This window comes from Fulmarus glacialis, unplaced genomic scaffold (assembly GCF_000690835.1).
Source record: "Fulmarus glacialis isolate BGI_N327 unplaced genomic scaffold, ASM69083v1 scaffold10281, whole genome shotgun sequence".
NCBI classification, from domain to species: Eukaryota; Metazoa; Chordata; class Aves; order Procellariiformes; family Procellariidae; genus Fulmarus; species Fulmarus glacialis.
Window position 1 is genome coordinate 30,362 of NW_009192133.1, and position 19,196 is coordinate 49,557.

General features: G+C 36.0%; 1 protein-coding gene across 1 annotated transcript; it reads right to left on the reverse strand.

Annotated features, from left to right (window-relative positions):
* Window positions 1-228: 228 nt before the first annotated feature.
* On the reverse strand, window positions 229-13,085 carry PPARA (peroxisome proliferator-activated receptor alpha). The gene is made up of 6 exons (XM_009586943.1): window positions 12,861-13,085; window positions 10,043-10,203; window positions 8,528-8,666; window positions 5,818-6,020; window positions 2,447-2,894; window positions 229-726 (listed from the first exon to the last, which is right to left on the reverse strand). Exons 1-6 carry the CDS (start codon window positions 13,066-13,068, stop codon window positions 479-481), a joined length of 1,407 nt encoding a protein of 468 aa, XP_009585238.1. The 5' UTR covers window positions 13,069-13,085; the 3' UTR covers window positions 229-478.
* Window positions 13,086-19,196: the final 6,111 nt, after the last annotated feature.

Here is a 19,196-nt window from a genome sequence, read left to right on the forward strand (position 1 = left end):
TTTGATACGCCTAGACTGCTGTAAGAAAAAGTGTTAGTTGGTTCTCAGTAATTACCATTAGCCAAAAGTGCATAATCTTTATGATTGTGCATATACCTGGAGAGAATTTGCTGAATTTGTTATATTAATTCTAAAATTACTAAGCCAAGAGGAAATACAATTTTGTTCTTTTCTGTTACTTAACATTCTGATTTATTATACAAATATGTATTCCTTACCAATCTTCAAATTTCCAAATAAAAGAACCATTGTAAGACACTTCATGAGCACTATGATTAGTATTTTTCTGCAGAACTCTTTCAAAAGAAGACAAAAGATCCCAAACCGAAAGAAGTGTAACACTCCAGTTACCCAGCTTTTAGATTTTTCATGCTCTGGACTGAGTGAACAGCAGATAACTGTGCAAGTAGTTTTGCTCCCATCTGTTACTAGTATTGCTCTTGTCTTTAAATATTGTGGAAAAAAGTACTAAAAATCCTCAATACATATCCCTGTAGATTTCCTGTAGTAAAGGGTGTAAATGTGCATCAGATTCAGTCTTCTTAATTATCTGAACAAGTTGAGCATGCTCTGTGACAAGTTGTCGGAGGTCAGCCATTTTTTGGAGAAGTTTCGGGAAGAGGAAGATGTCATCAGGATGGTTGGTTTGCAAGTGAAGTTTCAGTACATGCACAATGCTCTCCTGCATTTTTTCAATGTGTCCTATGTTTACAAGACCAGGACGATCTGTTCTCAAAACAAACCAAAGAATACATGTCATAATTTTATAATTATTCTTTAAAGTAGGCTACTTCATAGATTCTATATTGTAGGCTCCAGTGTATACCTACATTATACACTCGGGGCAATGAGGCTCAAAATGAATCTTTTTTAAAAAAAGAGAAGGAAAAAAAAAAAGCTTGGCCAAATTTTTTCAATGCCCACAGTTATTTGAGGGGAGATTTCATACTACTAAATATAATCCGTGCTACAATAGAAAAAAACCCCACACCACACTCTCACCCCAAAAATCAGCAGAAGTATCCAGCCTAGGAACCCAGTTCTATATTCTGTATGTCCTGATAACAGAATTCAAACCGTAAGCATGGAGAAAAAAAGCATGTGGCTATTTCTAGAGAGTTCTTGAAGTTTGGTAGCAATACAGCAAGATATAAATAACAGGCCTTTATTCTTGGTTCCCATATGCATATTGCCATAGCACAAGTTATTGACAGGACATAGAGAAGCACCTATTAAGGATGTTTCACACTTTCTAGTATATGATCTCATTTTCAGCTACTTACAGGCCTCTATTACCTTCACTCTCCAGATCAAACTTCTCTGTAAGAAGTCTGGGACAACAGACTAATTGTTTCTTGAAAACTTAAGCTAGTTCCAAGGAGAAGGATAGAGGAAAAAAAAACCAACCAACAAACATTTTGCCTGCAAAGAACTCTCTTGACTTTTGAAAACGTCAAAATACCAATGTATTGTGCAAAAGTAATTCAAGATTTGATGGGAACTTGCTGTCTAAACTAGCACATGAAGCTTCTGAAAGTCTACAGATTGTATTTCTCTTCTTGTAATTGCTGAGGATGCAACCAGGGCAGTGAAACTTTTATGAGTATGGCAGAATGCAGAAAAGGCAGGCGGGAGCAGTTGTTGGAACCTTCTTGATCTTTTATTTCCCTTTTTCAAAACGCTTACGGGTAGTTTTGAATTTAACCTTAATTATGAACGTCCTTACTTTCTGGAGGAATGAAAGGATTACATTTGTGTTCCTTCACTCAAAGAGTTCAACAACGGGCATTTAAAAAAAAAACCAAAACAAAAAAACCCCCACCAAACCCCATATCCTTAGGTACTATGAAATAATTTAAAAAAAAAAATACCATCAGCTAACTTTTTTTTAATTAGCTAAGTAAGCTGTTTTTTTAAAATAGCCTGTGATATTAAAATCAGAACACAGGAAGTGCATCAGAGCAGTGCGTTTGTGCAGAACTCATTACATGATGCAATCAGCAAGTGTCAAAGATGAGCAAAGCTGTAATCTGCACCTGCCTCCAGTCTCATTACATAATATTTTTCTACCCATTTGGCAGATACAAATACTTTTTCCAACCCAGCCTTAAACATAAAAAAAAAAAAAAATCCTACAAACTCCAAACAAAAAAACCCACCAACGCTCCTCACATCCCACTTTTAAAAACAGAGAGTAACTAGACCCCTCTCTAAGTGAGGCTAAACAGTAATTCTAAGCCCGTCTACAATTCTGCAAAGCAAAACACAGGATCAAGACTGTTAACAGTTATACAGTATCTTCCATGAAACAAGCCAAAAGGGAAAATGACACAGTTAGTGGTAGAATTGAATCTTCAAGAAATATGTAAGCTTTTCCATTAAAATTATTAACTCACATGAAAATTTTAAAATTTACTACCTTAAAGAACAAATATGTAGTGCTTACCTCCACAGCAAATGATGGCAGCCACAAAAAGAGATATATCGCTATCATCCAATTCCAGTGCATTGAATTTCATTGCAAAATCAAATTTTGGCTCCATTATATCACAGAACGGCTTTCTGAGGCTTTTCAGGAACTCCCGAGTTATAAAACCGTTTCCATAGGCTACCAGCATCCCATCCTTGTTCATCACAGATGCTAACATGGCAAATATGGCTTCATAAACTCCGTATTTTAACAGTGTCACTTGATCATTCAAGTCAAGATTGGAGAAGCCAGGGATAGATTTGGCAAATTCAGTAAGTTCTGTGACAGTCTCTACAGACGTACACTGGCAGCAGTGGAAGATTCGAACTTCTGCTTCCTTGTTCTGAATTCCGTTGGCTACCAATTTTGCCACCAGGGTCTTCTCTGCCATACACAAGGTATCCATATCATGTATAACAAATGGCTACAGAGAAAAAAATACTAATTCAGTTACAAAATAATGGTTATTAATCACTGGTTTCCTAAAGAATAGGAATTTTGATTAACTTTCATGCCAATCAGTCTTCAACTATCAATAAATCATGAGTTCTTCTATATTTCTGCATAAAGACAAACCACGTGTTATAGAACTACAAACTACAGTATCTAAGAGTAAGTCTGCTCTGCAAACAACAATGCAAATAGTAAAATGTAAATATGTATGACATATTTTTAATCTAGTTTTATGTAGTAGTTATAGTGAAGATCCAGAAGTACTGTGCTTAGTATGCATATATCCAGCTCAGAACAAGTCCCAGAAGGTTCACAAAAGACTTGTATTACCTTCTCCAGAAGTCCAGGTTATTTTGCCTACACTCCTATCGATTCCTAAACTAACTACACTTGATGCACATCATGATGCTTTCCTGAAGTATCCTAGGGGGAATACAGACAGTCATTTAAATATAGGACAGCATATTTGCACAAGAATGTGAACCCTGTACTACTCTTGTGCTTTATTATCAGATTTTCATAGACTATGTCCCAGCTGACCTTGCACAGAAATTCAGCTCATCTTTCTAGCTACAGTTAGTGCTAAGTCATCTCTAAACCCAGAATCCCACTAGAATGTCAGACAACACAAAATTTCAGTCTTGATCATGGTCTCTTCCATAACCCCCTTAGTTTAAAAAGTACGTGCATTATAAACTGATGAGCTATTCTCTTAAAACATCATATAAAAAAAAAGCATTCAGACTTTCTTAAGAACAATCAGAACTCAAAAATATTTTGATACATATCTGAAGAGCAGTAATCAAAACAGATGACAATCCACTAAAGAAAAGTAACAAACCCCAACGCTTCCCAACCTAGCAAAGTCATGGCAATTGACCTTGAACATAAATCTAGTTCCATAAATGCTAAGCAAAGCAGCTTCCCTCTGCTGTTTTGCTCATCTCAGATTAAATATCATGAGGAACACTTGGTGTTCTGTTAGAAAGTCATAGAATTTACTTATTTCACTTAGAAAACTGTCAAACATGCTAGTTTCCTCACAGTTGTCTGCTTTTTAAATGCTTATGGCAACTACACATTCCATCTCACTTCAGTACTTAAGAGTTATGCAGAACAGAACTTTCTATGTGCATGTGGATATGAGCAGAAAGTGGCAAAGCAATAAACCCACCACGTTGCTAAACCCTTTAAAAGATGTAGACTATCTTGTAAATCTTTTTGGAATTTATCATCATTTCACTATGCAGAAAATAGGTATGGCCAAGGACTTAGGAGCTAAATTTAAAAATGATACCTTGTCATCATCAAAAACACTAGTTCATTCTGAAATGAATTATAGTGGTGCCAAGAATTAGAATTCACTGAAATCAGCTGTTAATGCACTGTTCAGAAACAGGTGGATTACTAATTACCAACAACAAACGTCTCTTCTTTTTTTTTTTATTTTTCTGCTTAAAAGTCAAAAGAAAATTAAAATATCTGTTTTCCCAAGAGATGATGAAATAGCTTAAAAAAACCCTCCCCTTCCCTGCAGTATGTTTATAACATACTAGGTCTGATTCCTTATTAATTTTTACTTGTAAATTCACCAAGACACGTGCAATCCACTATTAGCTAGTCAACTGGATGACTATAATCTGAAAGTCTTGATTGCATAAATGCAAACACAAAAATTAGGATGCAGTGATCTAGAATCCCTGCATGTATGATACATATTGTAACTTATAATTCTGATATGTGGTAACAAGCTTGAAAAGGACTTTATGCAGATACGTACTTGTAAGGTGTTAAAGCACGGTATTTACTGTAGGCTTATGTCAGCTTGTGCCCCCAAAAAAGTTTAAGCCTTAATTTTACGCATCTCTTTAATCCAATGAAAAAGACTGGGATTATTCATAAGTCTCTCTTTTAATGTAGAAGCCTGTATGCTTGGCTAGACTAGACTATAATATGCCAAATTCCATGATTTAGAAGACAGCTTGCTTACAATTTTTATAACACTTATCCCCACAGATACATAGTTTTTATTATGGCATATGTAAAACCTCTTCCCTGCAAATTTCTACTGAAACTAAAATTGTTGGTAAAATAAGATACTTATCTTCTACATATAATTAACATAAATCACAACAGAATTTGGAAAAAAAAAAAGCATAAAGTGAAACAAGTCAGTCCTCACAATGGTTATACAATCTGATGTGCTACAAAACAAAAAGCAGCTGATAGCATTAGGCAGACCTTGGCTAAGTTATCCTGAAAGAAAAATAACCTCTACAGCATACGTGTCTTCACAACCTTGCTTGCTTCTCCCTTTCAAAGTAACCATACAGTAAAGACCAGGAAGGCCAGGTGAGGAAATTGCCAGAACCGTAAACAAAGGATTACAAACTCAAGTCTTCTTTCTACTCCCATCACAACATTAATATTGTTGTGATTAAAACAAAACTCATACAGAGCTCCTGTACACCCTAAAAGATAACAGTATTTATCCTGGCATTTGTGGCAGAAAAACATTGTAATTTTTTTTTTCACTGTCATAATAGGAAATTAATTTTGAACCGTTTCCCCCACCCATACCAAGAGGTATTCACATTCAGATATCACTTTTTTCTTTCATTAAGAACCAATTTTCTTTCCCTTGTGTGTGTACTATCATTTAAGGTTATGAGCTTCCATTTACAAGTTAATCACCTGATTTTCCTAACGCTTCCTGTTATTCTGATAGTGGCTAAAAGCAACCATATTTACTACTGGTATTCTTTTTGCATATTTCATGTCTGTATTAGCATGATATTTATTTTCTAAAAGATTTGCTTAAGAGTTTAACCAATTATTATAATTACCTTATGCACTTGCCAACTTTGCTCTAAAGTTACAGCAAAAGTACTTACTGGATTGTTATTAGTTTTCCCTGCAAGGATGATTCTGGCTTTAACCTTGTTCATATTGAAGTTTTTCAGGTAAGCATCGTGAATTCTTTTGGCAAGTGATTTAAGATCTGCCATTTCTGAATCTTCTACATAATTTTCACCTGTTAGAATTTCTGCTTTCAGCTTGGCCTTCTCAGACCTTGGCATTCGTCCAAAACGTATTGCTGATGGGAAGACATAATTGTAAAACAAATATAAGTTATACAAAAACCTATGCCTTTTACCGTTGCTGATTAGAGCAGTAAGACTTTCTGTCTAGAAAAACTGAGGTAGAGGTAATATCTTTATTATGATAAATTAACGAGTGAAAAAATCTCATCCTTTCCGACGTAGTTAGTGACTAATTATCAAGACAATATGCTAAACTGAAGGTAATCAGATGTTTCAAAACACAAACTGATATCTGCAATGAGCTAGAATGCATGCCTTTTTCCTTCTACATTACCTAAGTAGTTGTATTTTGTTTTCTCTGTATTGTGTTCTACAACTCCCAACGTGAAACTCAAAGTCCACCTTGGGAATTCTAAAAAACTGAGTAAACTCATGTCAGGAGCTTGGCAAAGAGCACACGCACCAGCTGGAGTGCTGCCTGGGGAGTTACTCCGCAGGGAACACTGCAACGGAGTTGGGCCCCAATCCCATTGCTGATTCTGAACCTGCTGGGGCATTCAGTTCTTCATGCACTGAATGTTCAGTTCAACATATCTGTACTGTCTAGTGAGAACAAAACAGACCAGAGACCCGGATTTATACTCAAAGGCTATAGTCAACAAAACCTCCTCCTAGACCCAGCATTTTATGCTTCTTTTTTCAACAGATTAGCCCTTCAAGACTGGAGACAATGAGAATAGAGTTTGAGTATCCAATCTAGTCATTAGGATATTCTCTTGAGAGGCAGGAGATGTGAGTTTGAAAGACCGCTGGATAGGGAGGTCTCCCAGTTCTTGGGCAAGTGGTCTTGCCATTTAGCAATAAAATAGGCATGTCCACATCCTTCTTCAGTTTCAGTTTAAAACTAAAACAGCTCCATTTTAAAAGGGGCCTTACCCTGTGATTGTGTGCAAGGTTCTGAGATGGCTAATATAGCTGGTTACTCTTACCACAGTTCAGCATCTAACCAGTGAGTGGACAGAACCTCACTGCTTAGACGGAGCAATTCAGAGCATGTGCCCTTCAACATGCCCAAGGGATTTTCTCATGACATAAGGAGGTGACTCTAGGCATGATCTGAAATACAGTTTTGGACTTCAATGGAAGTCTGGAAGGCCTGTTTGGAATCTGGCCAAGGATCTATTGGAAAAGTGGAAGAATATCTGAACTGAAACTTACAGTTTTAAGGTCGTGGCTGTAAATCTAGTTCTAGCTCTTTTCCTGAGAGGTATCGCCTGCAAGTTAGCAGTCATCTCCTTCCCCCACTGCCTCCCATGTGTTTGCTGCAGTAAAACTGCTACTACTCCCTTCAGCTGGAGTACAGGTGCCCAGTGTTTTAGTAGGACGAAACAACTGAATGTTAATTCCTGCCACCCAGCACAGCTCCCTGCTCAAGTCCTGTCCTTGAGAAGTTACTTTGTTGGCTGGCACACTCTTCCCAAGTCTGCTGCTTCAGGAAGGTTATCACCAGTCTTGCAGAGACAATCAACCCTCTCCCAATGGACCTTAATCTCAGTCAAGGCTCACCACAAGGGAGCCAGACTTCCCCAGAACCAGAAAGTCAACTCTCCCAATGTCTCTTGCTAGGACTCTAGACTACAATGTCACAGGCAGCTTTCCCAACCACGTCCCCACCCCAGCTATCTTGACTGCATAGTTTCCTTAGGAAGTTCGTCTCCTAACCCATAGCTTTTCACCTAGCCCAGCATTTTCACCTACTTTTCACCTACTCCCAAATTGCACCTGCTCCCAAGTTCAGCCTTGACACTATCAGACCTACATAGGGAAAGCAAACTACTGTCATCTGGCCAACCAAAATGTGCTTTCTCATGGCTTGGCCTCTCCCTCTTTACCAAAGTTGCTTAGCAAGCTGCATACTGTGCATAAAACTGCCTTGTGGGTTGAAATTGGTCTGTAAGCCACAGGCTTACCAGCCTTATCTTAAATCATAAACACAAACAATAACATACTTTTTAAACTGGGTATCTAAACACTCTGAATTTTTACGAATCCATTTAACAACCAACCTACCAGATTTCCTGTTCCACGGTCAGCACAGATCTTCGCCCTCCCCCCACACTCCCTGAACCATCTGCCCAAGAGCTGTTGCACTGTAACCTGAAAAATAATGAAGTCTGGTTTCCTACAGATTTCTATCCTACGTCATTCCCTCCCACAATGAGCTAGTTGTTCTCCTCCTACTCCTCTATAATGCCCTTGATCAGAATTCTTCCAGTATTGAAATTTGTTTCAATGGGAGTAATAGTGCCAAAGTTCTGGGTGAAGAAAGCAACTAAATGAACATTCATATGGACAAACAGACATCCAGCACAATTGTGTAAAGCGCATAACAGTACATTTGGCAGCTGTGTATCAATTACATTAACTACTCATTAGGGAAACTGGTGTCCCCCGCCACGATCTATACTGTAAAAATCTGAGGTTCAACTCATATGTGTTAAGTAAAAACACTATCCAAGTGGGTAGGAACAAACAAATTATTAAGGGCACTCTTACCTACCATTATGTGACATTCCAACAGATAGGCACTTTTGAAAACGACAGTATTGGCACTTATTACGATTTTTTTTCTGAATTTTGCAGTTGCGATCACATTTATCATAGATGAGTTTTAAACGAATTGTTCTTCTAAAAAAACCCTATAAAAAGTTTGAGAAAACAGTATGTAATGTTAAAGAATGTTGACTACTAAACTTCAATCATACAGGTAATTTTTTTTCTTTTATTGTTTATTGATGTCACTAGCAAAACAATACGCAAAGTATAACCTGTCCAAAGGTAAGAATCTATGCAGTGAAGTGGTGTGTATGAACACGTGTGTAGAATGGAAAACACAAAAGGAGGGAGTAGCTCTCAGTCCTCTTTCTTGGGAGAGGACCAAGAGCCCAGAGTACCCGAGCAGATTTACTCTTAGGGATTTAGCAAGACAGTCACATATTGCTTTTGTACGCATTCTCTCAGCGTCCTGTCAGAAATAACCTTCAATTTTCATATGTGTAAGTCACACAAACACACAGATTTAACACATCTTTTCTTCATCCAGCAAATGTGAGGGGTATGACATCACAGCATAGTGTATAGCAAAAGCCAAGGACACAAAAATGAGCATTACAGAAAAGCCTATAACTCAACAGATCTTACCGTGATGTCCTGATACTGCAATGTAAGGTTAGTCTCGTACTACGAAATCATAGGGTTAGCAAGTTTAAAGACATTGCAACATTTTGCTTCACATGACATAACAACATGTCATTTAGACTGTGGGACACAACCGACTATGAACTGGCTCCCCATTTCTAATAGATATTCTAGCATTATTCCGTAAGATTTATATTCGAATTACCATATTTTGACATTGTGCATGAAAGAAAAATGTACACACACACAATTATTTCTCTGACCTTACATTATAATTTAGAAAAAAATGGAAAACTAAAATATTAGAAGGAAAAAGAAATTAATCTTATCATTCATGGGCCATATCATCCCAAAAATTATATATTAATGACAACATTAATTTGCCCCAGAGACATGCACTGGACCTGCAACTACAAGAGGTACAATACTAAGTGATTCAGGCAGAATGTGGTGGAGATGGGAAATTCAGGATTTGTTACTGTTACAATGGAAACGTAGCAAACTGGCATGCTTCTCACAGCCATACTCCCAACACAAATAAAACACTAGTGGAGCAAGTAGGCTTTGATTTTTGGTCACAGTTTAGTGGTTTAAGTTGTTTTAGTGTTTAACCAACTATATCCAGAAAAGCAGCATTAAAATTATCATTGTGAATTGCCCCTGCTTGATGAAGGTCTGGTATTGAGTTACGGTATCCAGTTATAGTATCTGAACAATTTATTTCAGAAAAAGGATCACAGATATGTTTATTATTTAAATAATTGTAATGGCTAGAATTATATTAATTAAACATTTATGTAACAAATGTTTATCTTCATATAACCCTGTAAATAAAGCAACATGATTTAGGTTCTTAAAAAGAAAATTATGACTGTACCTTACAACCTTCACAAGCATGTACTCCATAATGGTAGCCTGAGGCTTTGTCCCCACAAATTCTACATTCAATGTTTAATGCTCCACTGGGTGATTCATCTATGCTACCTGGAGCTGTGGCAAAATTAATGGATGAAGGACTGGATGCTGGTGAAAGGGTGTCTAAAAGAAAAAGGAACACTTCATAAATACTATACTATCAAGATTGATATCATTTCTATACTAAAACCACACAAAAAATGAGCTTATTCTAAAAAATAATAATGAGTTAATAGTCACTAAGTGAACTAATAATTTGGCCATAAATGTTTGAAAAAGAATTATTAATATTTATATTAACAGTGCAAACACACACAAAATACAGGGTGTACCTTGCTAATTTTGATGAGACATACAATGTCAACAAACAAAAAGCCTTACTGAAGTAACTCTGATAACAAGCACTAGAAGGGTGATAACGGTTCTTGAGGATTCAATAAATACGCACCACACAAAATAAGAGAAAACCAAGCTTTTGGGGATTTTCCTGCATTCCATTTTTTACGTTGGATTTTTAAAATGTTTCTCAGTTTTATGTGAACATGAAATTTTTTTATCCCACAACTTAAAATAAGTAACTAAAAAACCCTGAATATTTCATTTAAATCAAGGAAATTTTCTTAACCATAAAAATGCACATATACCATCTTCACAAATAACATAAATTTGAAACTGAAAAGCAGTATTCAACATGTATCTACTGCTCAAGACAAACAGTACAAAACATAAAAAGAAAAAAAAAACCACAATGAAATAGAACCCCCCATGACTTCAAGTTTGTATCACAATATCTGTTCAACCTGTCAATCACTCTTTATAGCAGTTCATCTTGCCGTACACCTTCCATCTCTTGTGCCGTAGCGTTGAGCATCAGATCTATTGCTATGGTATGACAAGAGACATATTCCTAGCTCATGCTGAGTTACACTTAAGATACACTTAAGGTCCCCCTGACTTTTGAAGAGCTACTCATAGTTTTAAATGATGATCTAAACTGAGGCCTAAAAAGCAGTTAGACAACTTCTCTTTCTAAAGAAATGTTCTCAAAGTGAAAGCATGCTCCTGCACATCAGTAAAAAGGCTGAACAGATATTAAAAGGAAGGTAACACAAATGTCTGCTTCTAAGATAATCTAGCAATAGAAGCCTCGCTCAGATATTTTATGTTTTGATTATAATGGGACAAGCATTTCTGAATTGTTGTACAATGAAATAAACTCGCCAGACATTGTACTACTAGATGAACAAGTTACAAAACTACAACATTCCAACCTTAATTATTTCAATTAATATTTCCACCTTGTTTGAGGAAAATATTTTCTAAGGCCAGAATTTCTTTTATCTTCCATCTTGCAACTTGCACCACATGACTTTAGCAAATTAATGGGTGTGTTATTTTAACAGAAAGATTAAGAAACACTCATGAATGTAGGTCAGCAAGTATTATGTTGGAAAAAACCTTGGCATAGAACTCAGAGTCTGAATTGCCAGCACTGCCAAGCCCACAGGCATCAGAGTCATCAAGAACAGCCTAAAACCCAGGATTTTTTTTACAGTGTGATTTTCATTTCTTCTTACTTGCCTTATGGAATTTTAAGCCTTGAAAGTTTACATTTTCCATCTTCTCTAACAGCAAAACTAGAACATTTTGCAATGAATACTGAATACTGAAATTAGAAGGTGACACTAGAAGCTGATCTAAATTATTGTAGGACTTGTATACACATACACAGAAATAATTAAAAAACCCTCATGTGTCAGAAGGACATTATAAAGCCAGCATGTAATAACTTTCCCTGTAGAAGGCATCTCTCTAATGTGAAGGTCTGCAACCAAAAGGGACCCAAATCATATTTCTACAAACGCTCCTTTGGGCAATAGCACCAAGAGGCAGCTCTCCTTTCTCCCTTCAAAACTCACACTATTCATTTCAACCACTTTGGCACAGAGGCACACCTCAGTCGTATTAGTGCAGTTTTTGTAAGGTCAAATAGTGATCACAGCCTGGGAATTGATTTAAAGTAAGAAATCCCGAAAACAAAACCAACCAGAAAGTTAATCATAAACTGCTTAAAAAGGCTCTACTGTAAAAAGATTTGTAACACCCCAGTTGCAAAAGGAATACCTTACTGACATTATTGCAGTGTCCCATACCACTTTGGTGATTTCCATTTTGATCTCTCAAACAAAGCCTCTCACAAAGATCTTTTGACTAAAGACTATGTAATGTATTAGCACTCTGAGACTGTTACTTTAACCAGGGTAGAAGTCATTAGCTGAACAATGCTACTCTTGAGAACGGAGAGAAAACAGCATGTTCAAAACATCAGTACACTAAAATATATTGGAATTCTAGATGAGATTTTAGGGGTTAGATTATAAATTTTTGGCAAACATTTCACAATACTTTACAAATATATGTGATTTGAAGAAACTTTAAAAAAATGGGAATTCCTTTAGTGCAATATTGTGACTTCCCATATAACTACAATACATAGTAACTTCTTTGCTAGTGACAGTGATTTTCAAAAGTTATTCTGAAAAAGGTGTTGATACTAAAGATAATTTAAAACAGCAACTTTACGTTACAGTCATTTTCCAGTGACATTTGTCTAATAAATTAACTTTAGCCTTAAATATTTTAAGACCATCCTACAATCAGCTTATATATTTCTAGTGTCACTTAGTCATAAACAATAATTATTGCATTAAAAAAGTTCTTCATTTCTACCACTATGTATTTATAGAAGAAAGTTTTATGGTAAACCAATACTCTCTTACCTGTTATAACTGATCCATCAGATCCTGGGCCATTTCCCAGTGACTGGAACTCTGTTAAACTTAAAGCTCCGGAGCTATCATCACCTAGAGACTGAGAGAGGTCTTGAATGTTCTCCATATCTTGTAGAAACTCTCCAGATAAAGGGCTGCCTATATCATCCTCCTCCAAAGGAGTAAGGGGATAGAGCTGGTTTTCAGTGTCCACCATTTTGATCAAGTAGAGCAGTCACTTAAACGTCTTTACACTGGTGAAAGAATATTTAAAAAAAATCCTGTACTTACAATATCAGAATTTTTTTTTAATATTTGAATCAATTACAGCACACTGAATACATGAATTCTAATCCAATAGTGAAATATTATACAACATTCTGTTGCTCCAGAAGCTTTATGCAACATGAATCATCAACAGGACAGGGAAGAAAAAAATCATCCCCAAAATACTTCAATATGAGTTAAAGTTATAACAAGATCAATCTGTAGATTGTTGTTTTCTTTCCTTTGCTGATAAAAGTTACATATTGTGTTTCTAGAGCAGGCATTATGCACTTCCCACCAAAATTTATAGAAAAACAACAAATATCAATATGCATATATATAGGATGTTTGAGCAGTCTTTTCTCACCTTATCTAACAGGTTTAGATATGTTGATTTGGTCCTCTGTTCTCATCTCTTAAATTTGTTCGATAGGTCTTATGACACTGCAGAGAACAAAATATTGTCTTGTACTAAAATCTTTGTGGAAGTGGGCCAAACTAACACTTTTTAACCTACTTCAGTCAAAGAACACCTTCAGCAAGAGTGCTCCAGCATATACAATCCAATATAGGTGTAATTCCTAGAGTTAGTTTTATTTCCTACAATGAAATAAGTTTTTAAAGTTGCCTTCAAAACTAGCCACCAGCGTCATCAACTTTGAGTAACAGCACAGATTCCTAAGAAAACGTCGCAAATTTTAATTCTTCTTCTATTGATTTGTCAGGTAAGGAATTAGTAAATGTACTGCAGAATGTTACTACTGCTGCGTAGATATACTTCTGCTAAAAGAAACTCATCTTTCACACCGAGTAACTAATACTAGCATTATACTCAGTATGTGAATGAACACATACTGCTGCAGTCTTGTCCATGCAATGAATATGCACGGGCAGTGAGAGAAGCTCTGACTGTTACTGTGGTTACCGCTCAACGCTGGCCTCTGCAAAGAACACGTGTTCACTGCAGTTCATTGTGAAGCTTGAAACTGCCAATAACTGGCTATGTAGGGATATACAAATGCTGATTTTACAATAAAAATGCTATGTTATGGTGGGGGGCGGGGGGGGATCTTCCTTGATGTTACTTAAAGTTTCAAATACCAACTAGTTTGATTCCTATGACTCTAAACATTTTATATTAAGAAATCAATTCTTTTCTTTGATAATCTGTGACAGATTCATCCTATGAAAATCAGGCATTTATTCCGGAAAATAACCCGTATTTTTTTGGCTATGTAATTGACCAAAAGGGTATGGTTAAAAGTAAGACAAAGTGCTGACTACTGCTTTACATGCTAATGACAAAAGACAGCTATCACTTGTATTCAGTTATATAAAAAAACCTTCAAAATGTTTTGAAGTAAGATATCGACAATCAAGCCTTTTATCCCCAGGCTCATGGCAAAAGTCTGCCTTCGACTGTATTTCCGTAACTTTACAAGGTATTACACAGATGTAACTGAGGGCAGAATGACCTACTCTAAAGAAGACTAAACGTTATGCTTGTAACAACCTGCAATGTGCACACAGTTTTTAAATTATTTATTTTTCAGGTGCACTTACCAGTGCACACTCCTTTCTGCTATCTCATGGAAAACCAATGGTGCATATATATCACTCCTATAGTGTTTTGCAACGTGTTCATTACATGACCGTGAGGCAAACCAAACAATTTAAAAACAATCTGTATTACATAAGGCTTTCTATTCCACAATTTGCATCCTTCCAGCTAATCAATGTTATTTAAAGTATATACATTAGACTTGGCAAAACTTTCCTTTGATTTTCAGAGTACCCAGATTTTTTAATTGAGATACCAAATGGCTATAGTAGTACATCCTATGTACCCATTATTCATTTTTAGCCAAGTGAATAGACATAGAAATGTTAATCCCTCAGGTACAAGGGGAGATTGAAATTGTAGGGTAATCATAAACTCTGATGATTAGAACAAAACAATATGTTTTATATATCCTTGGGCAATTTATTACAGCTCTGTGCATCACCTGTTTTTGAAAGAAACTATGTTGAGGCTAAAAAAAGAGTTTACTTCAACAGCGTCTAGTTAGATTCTCTTCCCTGCAATTCATGAAAATAATAGTTACAGTATTTAGCTTGTGGCACATTTTTTCCAACCCAAATACCATTGTAAAGCAAAGATACAGATTTTTTTTTCCCCAGTGTAATAGCTTACCATGTACCTGGAAGGATAGAACTAAAGGAGTAGCAGACACAAACACATAGCAAAATCGAGAGCTTCTACTCATTTTACTCAATTCACATGCTAAAATTGAGTTCTTTATGAAATGAAACACTGAAGGTTTCAGGATCTGTCCAGCATAACTGAGATGGCAGAGTTTTCAGAAGGTTCATTGTATTTTGACTATTAAAACTAAACCAAATATAATAGACAGTTCTGAAGGCTGAAGACTGAAAGGAATCACAAATTAGAAGAATCATAATCTCTAAATATCTGATGTTATAAACCAAACGAGATAGAATTCCACTCTCCCTTCTTGAGTAGGAAAAAAAAAAAAAGATGCTGTCACTATTACTAACTTGCCATCTCATACTACAAGGACCCTTAGTAAAGATCTATTTGCCCAATTTCTTTGAAACAGGATAGTTTTAACCAGAAAAGGCAAATATGTTTATATCACATGGTGTAGCAAATAAGAATATCTAGGAGACTAAAAATGGGAATTCATCCACTATTTCTAACACCAGTTACAGACAACAGGTATGTTACTGTTGATTTGACTTGGACGTGTCACATTGCTACTCTATCACTATGCACAGCTTGGCTGTGTTTAAAAATAACAGTCAAATTAAGTTATCCAATTTAATATATTAAATACTTATTAGGACATTGTGCCAGATTGCCAGCACTGTAATAGAATATTTATAAGCCATATAAGAGTTTTCCTGCACATCTCAACTTCTTTCTGAACGGATTAATTGAAAGGCTGGTGCAGCTTTTATTTTAAGAGCATCCAAGCAACACTGATTGTGATGCCCAATTATTTTACAACATAACAGAACATTATATTGGAAAACTGAAACAAAATAATTTATTTCACATAGAGGATTGAAGTGTAATTGCTACCAGTTATAGTCCCTACAGAATTGCCAAATCTGAAACTATCTAGTAATATAAACTCCAACTGTCACCTTCTTTGAAAGCTCTACAGTTGTCCTGTCTCCAAGATCCACCTTCATTTCTCTTATAAATCCTACCGGCTTGTAACCTCACAAAGTATTAAGAAATATCTACATTTGATACTCATAAGCCTGTCAGAAGACATAAAATAGAAATTAAAATGATTGTCACATACATGACCATAGTTAATGAAGAAAAAAAAAAAATCAGAAATTTTATGAATGAGGACTCTAAATAAAACACTACTTTAAAAAAAAAAAAAAATCAGCCTAATGCTTTAGGAATGTATGGTCACACACCAAAGGAAAATGGCACAGATTATTGTAGATTATCTGACAAGCATTTTATCACTAAACCATCTGCATGTATTCAGAATAATGCTTCCACTCTCATGAAGAGCAAAGTTGCAGAGTAATTTTGCAGATGCAGAGTGCCTTACAAAACATTACTTTCACAAAGTATGAAAGACAAAGAATCAACTGCAAACATTTCTGGTTAACATCATCTGTTCTTCTCTGCCAATACTTTCAATCTTGAATATCTTTGTACAATTTCTCTGTTGAGGCAGCATGAACCAGCTCAGTAACACCTGAAACTAACTGCTGTTTGCTGTTAGTTAACTAACAGAGTCCAAAATATTACATTATGCACCTGATATCCCTGATATAACTGGAAGATAATATACTCCAGCTGAGAAATGAGAAATCACTTTGATGTATTTTATTTGTGAAAACGAAGTTAAATTGCTACCCCTGTGACACGGCTGTTTTGCAGTGAGGGAAAAGAGTAAAGAAACCTTGACGTAAGTTGTTTTTGTAATGATAGCTGAGAATAATAACAACTGTTCTCAGGCAATCCAAAGGAGACTACCAAATCTGCCTCCCTAAGGAGCCATCAGCAAAAAAGGAAGAAAGGAATGGCAGAGCATATGATCAGCACTGCTCCTCCAGTGTGCTCTTCATGAAGCTCTCCCAGGCTAAAACAGTTGTTCACAGCACAAAAACATTATATTCCTCTGCAGATATGTAGCAAGAGTACTCTGCCCCAGGATAGCTGGGGAGGTTCCAGGAGGCACTAAGCTCCTTGTACTCAACGTTACTTCAAGTTCCCTACTGAATCACGTACATCTCTCCAAGTATGACTTCTTCGTCCAACACAAGTATTTTTGAAAGGTTAAGTGAACACTGAAGTCTACCTTGAAACAAAATAGGCATTATTTGACAGGAAAACAAAGGAAAGGCTTGATAGCTGAACTCTGAACATGGCAACAGCTCTTTCAGCAGCACGCCTGGTATTGCCCAAATTGCACCATACTTTTCCACATTTACAGTAAATATTTAAAATTCAGCAGTCTTTTTAGCTGAATTTATATGAGAACAACCTAACAGCTAGTAAAACATAAATGAACTGCTTATTGTTTTAACTATTAAAAACTAAAAAGTACATACCCTTTTGTACTTTCAAACACTACTAGTAAATTACAGCTGCTTAATCGTTACAGCTCTTGTAAATGATTAACTAGCTATCTTAGCAAGCACAGCCATTACATAACCATTTCTGAAGACTGCCAAAATATACCAATATTTTCATTACTGAAAAAGTTATAATTAATTTTTTTTCATAAGCACAGAAACCCTTTATGTAAAATGTCTAGTATTCATGCAACAAACCATTTGCCTTCTGTCTTCACTGTATTTTGTGCATGTTAACACATGTGTATGCTTTCATTGGCAGGTTTCACTTAATATGCATTGATCCTTACTTGTATGAAAATAAAGCTTCTAAAATAAAAAGGGTAATGAGTATGAAGTTGATTTAAGCAGCATTCAGAGAGAGTATTTTGCTTTACAAAAAAAGCTGTACATGTTACAGCAGTAGATGTGGTAGCTGCAGTGTGATGATTCCACACAAGCGTCTGTATAAGTCAACATTTCTTCTTACTCTTAACACTTTAGAAAAATTCTGTGCCACAAAGACATTGGCAGAGGATTGTCTCGGTTTCCCATAGTTTCCATACCCCCTTTCCTACACCCACATACAAACACACACAAAGTAAACTGAAAACAAGAGAGTATGACATAGAAAAATAAGAACATAATTTCAGGAAATTATGGTTTTAAGAATAAACAGATTTTACTGGCGCTCTCTCACAGCCTGGTATCTCTGAAATATGTCTATTTTCAGAAGAAGTCCTCCTTCCCCACCACCACACTGCAAATACCCAATGAGTAACTTACCTGAAGCAGTTCTTAAAGAAATCACAGTCAGATTTTCAAAGAAAAGTACCTAATCATGCAGCGATTAGTTATTTGCTTCATTTTTGGAAAGGGATGGTGGGAGACTAAATCCCTGGCCCTTCCACATTTAATACTTGCCACACTAGGGATAATCCCTGTAAGGAAACAGGTCTCTCAGATGCAAAGGTTTCTGAGAAGCAGTAACAAAGTCTGGATTTACTGCATAAACAAATTGATCGTGTAAAGGGCTTGCTTGCAAATATCAAGGTTAAAGTTGAAACAATCATTACCTCTAGGTCACTTGGAGAATGTTGTGGCTGAACACAGCACATTTAAAACTAGTGGCTGCTGTAGACACTTTTGGAAAACTTAGGTGAATAGGAAGAGCCTGAGGTATGTAAGCTACTGGTTATTTCCAATATCCTGATTCAACACACAAAAACCAACTGAAAATAACTGAAAATAAAATTTGGCACCTAAAATATGAAGTCCAGTCTCCTATCTGGGAAAGGATGCCTATTTTCTCCTCTATCCTGTGACATTTGATTCAGTTTTCATACTTTGTAACCTTACATACTAGTAATATTTTATAATTCACAAAGCATTAAGAACCTAAGACAAAGAAAATTTACTATGCATGAGATGAGATGAAAAATTTCCACGAGCCACCTCTTCATCAAG

What these genes read in the sequence shown, in the direction of transcription:
- PPARA (XM_009586943.1), bottom strand. Translation starts at nt 13,068, where the DNA reads ATGGTGGACACTGAAAACCAGCTCTATCCCCTTACTCCTTTGGAGGAG. An exon ending in TGTTGGAATGTCACATAATG is followed by an intron (nt 6,021 to 8,527) that starts GTAGGTAAGAGT and finishes TCTTCCCATCAG; the next exon opens with CAATACGTTTTGGACGAATG. An exon ending in GGAAAACTAATAACAATCCA is followed by an intron (nt 2,895 to 5,817) that starts GTAAGTACTTTT and finishes TTTTCTCTGTAG; the next exon opens with CCATTTGTTATACATGATAT.